The sequence below is a fragment of the Salvia splendens genome, chromosome 3 (genome assembly GCF_004379255.2).
Source record: "Salvia splendens isolate huo1 chromosome 3, SspV2, whole genome shotgun sequence".
Classification (NCBI taxonomy): domain Eukaryota; kingdom Viridiplantae; phylum Streptophyta; class Magnoliopsida; order Lamiales; family Lamiaceae; genus Salvia; species Salvia splendens.
Window position 1 is genome coordinate 15,943,013 of NC_056034.1, and position 6,800 is coordinate 15,949,812.

Below are 6,800 nucleotides of genomic sequence, written 5' to 3' on the forward strand. Positions count from 1 at the left end.
ATGACTCGGCAATATTCCTGATGAGGCACATGGAGGCCTACAAGGGTAACCCTAACAATTTAAAGGCTATTGGTCTTCAAGGAGCTAGTGTGAGAATTCTGCAGATTTTGAGGGGGAGGTATTGCAGAAACATGCTCCTTGCACCGTTTAACACTGCCAAAGAAAAGTTCTTGTCCTACATGAGTAATTACATCAACGTGACGCCTACTTTCAGAACAGATTATGCGCGACAAGTGAATAGCATGGTGAACAATGCTCCCAGCAGCGAGCAATGCAATCAGCCTGCAAGGAAGAGAAGTAAGATGAAATGAGTTGATCTGGGGATGATGACACTTTTCTTCTAATGTTAATGGTAGTTTTTGGATATTGATATTGAGAACTTTTGGCTTGATAACCTGTCGTTTTGTTAAATTAGCATTATGACTTTGATTCAATTTAGTTAACTTGGTATTGCTATTCTCTCCGATTTGATTCTGGCAATGTACTTCTTTTTTAACAAGTTTCATTATGACATGGTGTTGATATTGCTATAAACATTAGGTAACCTTGTTGACATTTGATACTGTTATTGCTATAATTGGTCTGCACATTGACATTCTGTGTTGGGGGTCTGATTATAATAAAAAATCATTTGTTAACCTTGTTGACATTTGATGTTGTTGTTGACATTTGATGTTGTTGTTGACATTGCTTGACTTCTTTCACATATTGACATTTTGTGTAGAGGGGCTGATGGTAGGAAAAAATCATTGTCGACTTACATTCCAGAGATGTAAACAGAATTGGATAAGATATTGACATTGGTTGTTTACAAACATTTTGAAAAAAAGACATTGCATAAGTTGTTGACATTGTAGACTTCTACATTCTATCACAACATGCTTTGTATTCTTATAATCATATGAGCAGTAAGCATAAATCTGGTAAATGACTGACAAGTACAACATTTAAGTAAAATATATTGTAATTGGGAAAAATGTTTAAACTAATGCAAAATTAGCATGACAACAATAACTCTTTAACTCTATGTTCTTTAAAACAGTATGGAAATTGAAATCACAAATCCTACATTTTGGATTTTCCTTTCTCCCTACCACAATTCCTTGCATCGTGATGGCCCAATTCTCGACACTTTGCACATCGCCTCTTAGGTTTGTTCTGCAGTATAATAGCCTTTTCAATTGCTGATGCAATTCTCTTTCCAGATCTGCTGCCAGATCCCTTTGTACTCACTACATTGGGAGGGTGCACGTTAACAACACTCGGTCGAGATACCCCGTACAGATTCTCAATCCTCTGTGCTTTATCAGTGGAAGACACTGACGGTACTGTATCCCCAAAGAGTTTTTGACTTAGTTCTTCCATTCCATCGAATAATGCAACAATGTCATCGTGATTGCTCTGTGCTCGTTGAAATAAGCGAAAGTATAATGAATGGAGTTTGGCGGTTACAACTCGTTTACGATCAACCTGTGAAACTGCAACAAAAATATTTCAGTACAGTGTCAACAGAGTTACATAATATATGAACGCATAATGGCAAAAAAAAAAAATCATTTTAAATACAAACCTTCGGATGAGGATGCTTCCTCACTAGAATCACAGTGGACTGATTTCAAGAATGGCGTCTTTAGCCACCTTGAAACTATATATATCTGGTATTTCCTTCACGTCATGGTTTTTGAACACCCAAAAAATGTGGCAGCATAAAATTCCACGCCGCAAAAATAACTTACAATCACAGTTGTACGATTCTGTGCCAACTTCGTGGCGGACAACAACTTTGTTTCGATGGCTGTCCGTTATTGTGTAAATCTCGGTATTGTCTTCCATCTCAAAGTGAGTCATTCTGCAGCGTCGATGAGCCTCGACAATCTCATCTTGAACTTGCTGAAAGATGCGATCTGTGTACATATCCGCTGCGTGTTTCTCAAATAAAAACTCCGTTGACAGGATGGGTACTTTTGTAGCATCAGAGAAATCGAGCCTTTCTGATATGTTACGTTGAGCATCCAACGCGCTGTTGTAGTGCATCACAAAGTCAGCAAGGTTGAAGTGTGGTTTTGTGTACCTTTTGAAAAAGCTGTTCTCGGACTCAGAGAATGATGTTGTCTTCAACAACGACCCCATTTGGAAATCCCTAAAATATGCTGGAATCCAATACTCTCGTTGTGTGAACATAGTTGTGAACCAAGATTCATTTTGTAAACCATATTGGTCCATAATGGTCAACCAAGTTTCTTCAAATTCCTCTGGCTCCAACAATTCAGACCATATACAAGAGTCCAAATCCTTCTTCAACTGTTCGTTGGCAAGTATTCTTTTGGGTACCTTTTCAGGAAGCTTCATCATAATGTGCCACATGCACCAACGATGCCTAGTACTTGGCAGTACATGTTCAATGGCAAGTTTCATCCCCCAATCCTGGTCAGTTATTATCAACTTAGGCGCAAAACCCATACATTCTACAAACTCACTGAGCAACCAAGAGAATGAGTCGGCGCCCTCATTTGAAACGAATCCAGCACCAAACGTAACAGGGCATCCGTGGTTGTCTTTTCCAGTGAATGGACCAAACACCATGCAATACCTATTGAACGAGTATAGTAAGCAATGAGAGTGAGTAAAATGTCAACAAGAGCTCAACACATCACCGGAAATGAGAGCATAATAAGCAAATAATGAAACTGTCAGACACAATCTACACGTGTGATTACCTGTTTGTTGAGTACGTAGTATCAAAGGATACAATGTCACCGAACATCTTGTAGTTCTTTCGCGACACAGCGTCACACCAAAAAAGACTAAGTAACTTTCCATCACTACCTTGCTGGAATTTGTAATGGAAACCGTCAATGGTGTTCTTCTTCTCATCCATTTGATTTAAAATCATCTGGACATCAGCGCCTTTCATTTCTTGCAATATGTCGCGCTTGCCGTTCCGTAAATCAGTAACTGTGCAACCCACAGCATCATAGCCACCCAGGAACTCCTTCAATAAATTGAAAGTCTGTGTAGGTCCAATGTTGGCCTTTGTGCAGTCCTGTAGGAATTTATAATGGATATCCCCAAGGTTACGGTTGGATTTCATGTATCGGACGTGCTTTGTATCGACCATATCATGATTGTGTTGGTCTACAAAGTTGCTGACAGCATATCGAGGACTTTTGGAATCGGTTATATACTTCAACGTAATTCTCGCATTGCATTGACACCTGCTAGAACGGCGTCTACGTTTGTTAGAACTACCCTCTTCGTCGACATCCCCCTTTTCACCTTGCCTACTGCACACAATGGTCTGCCATGTTTTGACACCATTTGCGTACTTGTGTCCATATCTTCGAGTATCAAACCTACAGTCGTTGGCATATGCTTCATAAAAGGAAATTCCTTCGTCTAATGTTTCAAACACCTGACCAACAAACGGTTTAAGCTCGGGTCTGCAATCTGGAATACCTGCAGCTGTACACATGATAGAGAATCTTCATTAAGAATGTCATCACTGCATGTCAACGGCCAAATTGGCAGAATGTCATCACTGCATGTCAACGGCCAAATCGCACACTATATCAAATATAAAACATTGCTGACAGATTCTGTATAGAGTATCAGAACAAGCATAAAAAAAATCTTCGAGTATCAAACCTACAACATTTCGCAATATAACATAATACTTATGCATAATCTACTCAACGTACTATGTCTTCTTCAGTCAAGCACAACAATTTCTACAGTATACATTAAAAAAAAATGTACCAAAACAATGACAGACAAATCAGCACAGGGACATCAACCATTTCGAAATCTAACTGCAGTTGGACATACGAAACAGAATCATCATCCAAGGATATCACCACGGAATGTCAGCGGCCAAAAATAGCATGAATATCATCGCAAACTATATCAGAACCATTGGCAGAATATTTTTTCATGTATTGAAGATTTAAACGACCATTTATTCACAAAAAAAACGTCACCAAAATTATGCTACCAACAACGACCAATTCGATACATAGCCTACTACTCAACCTCATTCATCAACTAACGCAGAAACATCAAATATAAACGTCATTGTTTTCAACAATTTGCAACACCTATAGTTCAAATTGTCATGAAAAATACCTTGAGCTTCGTCAAACATCTCCATTTCAACACAAACGTCGACGTGGAGCTTACGCCGACCCAATATACTTCGTAAACTAACGCCTAAGAAGATTTATGCGATGCACTTCAACACAAACGTTGCCAATATGGTGCCTTGAATGTCGATGATTAGTGTCAGGATTGGCCAAGATGGTACCTTGAATGTAGATTTATGAGATTAACTATGCACATGGGATAACTTTATGGTTGAATGAGAAAGAGATGGTGGCCGATGTTAATTCTCATTCCAAATATGAAACTCATTGTAGTTTGGTATAATAGAGATAAATTAGGAAGACATTGTCGTCGGTTACAATTTGAGGAATCACGTCAAATATTGTTAAGTTGGAGTAAATTGAGGGGGAGTAATAACCGCTTCATACTACAAATCCCACATAAGTCCCTGGTGACACAAATTGTATTGCACGTTGACATTAACATTTGATAGATCATGTCAGCCGTTGATTGTGATTAAAGATTGTTTAGGATTAAAGTTTGTAGTTTGTACTAAAGATAGGAGTTTGCATTTATATATATATATATATATATATATATATATATAGGGATGTATTCATTTCTTTTTTCCATATTTTCTCCTATTTCCTTCTTGATCTCAGCCCCACAATTTTGTCATCCGACGGTTAGATTGATGCCACGTGTCATTTAATAATGCAGATTTTCCATTGAATAATGCACACCAACTAATAATGCACCATTATAGTGCAATAATGCAGATTTTCAGTTGAATAATGCACACCGACTAATAATGCACCATATAGTGTAATAATGCAGATCATCTGGACCTTTGATGAATGAGATCTAACGGCCCATATTAAGAAGAATAAAGGATCTAAGGTATGAATAGGAGAATAACGCTCCCCTATATATATATATATATGTGTGTGTGTGTGTGTGTGTGTGTGTGGAGTTCATATTCCAATGACTTTTTCCACTCACTTTCCTTCAAATAATTTCTTAAAATTCGTACCGATCAAATATGAGACATCTAATGCGGACCGAGTAGAGTATAATTTAAAAGAAATAAAAACTAGTAAATGAGGATTGAGCCCACATCACATACTTCAAGTTGTGGGGTAATTACATCATACATGAAAAATGTTTTCAATTAAACTATATGGTGTAGAACTTTTTATGTAGAGTTTAAATACTTGTACAAGATAAAAATGTATCTATGGAAAAATATTAATCTATTCTACTAAGATGCTTTTTATATAGAGTTTAAAATACATGTACAAAGATAAAAATGTTATCTATGGGAATTAATCTATTCTAAGACGCTATCAATCTATTCCCGTGGGATCATACACTTGATTCTGATTTAATTCTATTTCCTTATTAACAAACTCACTCGAGACTAAACATGCACAAACCGAACCTAATCGCCGGTTAACCAGCGGTTCACAAATCGGAACCAGAACCGGCGCCGGCGCCGGCGGTTCAACGGTTCAAGCGGGCCGGTTCAGGTTTAAAAAAATTGTGAACCGTAACCGGCGGTTAAAAACCGGCAGTTCAGCGGTTCCAACGGTAGGATTCCGGCTAGGGCGTAGGTTTTCATGCTAGGTGTGTAGAAAAACCAGCGGTTTACGTCAGAAACTGCCGGTTTCTGACGGAAACCGCCGGTTTCCGACGGTTCTGGGCCTTTTCAGGTGGCAGCGTATAGGTGTTTCCGACGGTTCAGGACCTTTTTCAGGTGGCAGTGTATAGGCCTGAAAACCGTTCAGAAACCGGCAGTTTCCGTCAGAAACCGTGGAATGCCGGTTCAGGCGGTAAACTAGCCGAAATTTGAACTTTTTTTTATTTCTTTCAATTTTACTCCTATAAATACCCCTCTTCCCCCATCATTTTTACTCACCCATTCTTATGTGAAAAAAGATTTCCTTCTCAATCTCAATTTTTCTATTCTCTATCTTCATTCTCTCTAATTGCTCAAGTTGTTTACTACTATATTTGTTGTTGTGTTCATAATTTACCATTTATTCAATACTTCATATCTCATACTACTTTCATTTTGCATTATGTCTTCTTCTCGTGGTGGACCGGGACATGGTGATCGGGGTAAAGGAATTTCCCAAGATCAAAGTAGTCGTCCCCAAAAATCAAAGCGACCTAGTCGTCGAGAAGCTATGGAAGAGGTTTCCCGAGTGGCGGCTGAATGCATGCAAGTAAGTTCTAAAAAATAAAATTATTTTTACAATTCATAATTTTATAAGATTGAGCTTTTTAATTTTTTTTGTGTTCCTAATTAAAACTTCAACTTATATAATATTTATAGATAGAAGAAGATCATAGGACCGCCATGCTACTCGCTCAAATGCATCAAGGTGGGGGGTATTTCCGTGCAACAAGATGACGAGTACGACGTGGCTATATCGTTGGACTTGGACAACAATGATGATAGATCTCGTTCTCGTATTTCGTCTAGCACCGGCGGAAATGAGGACATGCCTCCCCCTGATCCACCCACTAAAAAAGCATTGAAATCTTATATTTTGGTTAAACACTACAAGAAGGTCCCGGTGGTAATTTCAAGTCCTAATGATCCGCTCTCTCAAGAAGAGACATCAGCGTTTCATGCATATTGTAACTATTGTGATAAAGTCTACAAATTTGTGAGTGGTGGGGGATATGGCACCCTA

The 6,800-nt window shown here is 38.4% G+C and overlaps 1 protein-coding gene across 1 annotated transcript; it reads right to left on the reverse strand.

Annotated features, from left to right (window-relative positions):
• Positions 1-1,065: 1,065 nt before the first annotated feature.
• Positions 1,066-4,147, reverse strand: LOC121796657 (protein FAR1-RELATED SEQUENCE 5-like). Its single transcript, XM_042195464.1, has 4 exons — positions 4,123-4,147; positions 2,718-3,462; positions 1,737-2,590; positions 1,066-1,478 (listed from the first exon to the last, which is right to left on the reverse strand). The coding sequence occupies exons 1-4, from the start codon at positions 4,145-4,147 to the stop codon at positions 1,066-1,068; spliced, it is 2,037 nt and encodes a 678-aa protein (XP_042051398.1).
• Between the last annotated feature and the right edge of the window lie 2,653 nt (positions 4,148-6,800).

Bases quoted from the DNA above. Each gene is read 5' to 3' on its own strand.
- LOC121796657 (XM_042195464.1), bottom strand. From the start codon at position 4,147: ATGGAGATGTTTGACGAAGCTCAAG. The intron at 3,463-4,122 runs GTATTTTTCATG...TCATGTGTACAG, and splicing joins GATGTTTGACGAAGCTCAAG to CTGCAGGTATTCCAGATTGC. The intron at 1,479-1,736 runs GTAAGTTATTTT...TTTTTGTTGCAG, and splicing joins AGAATCGTACAACTGTGATT to TTTCACAGGTTGATCGTAAA.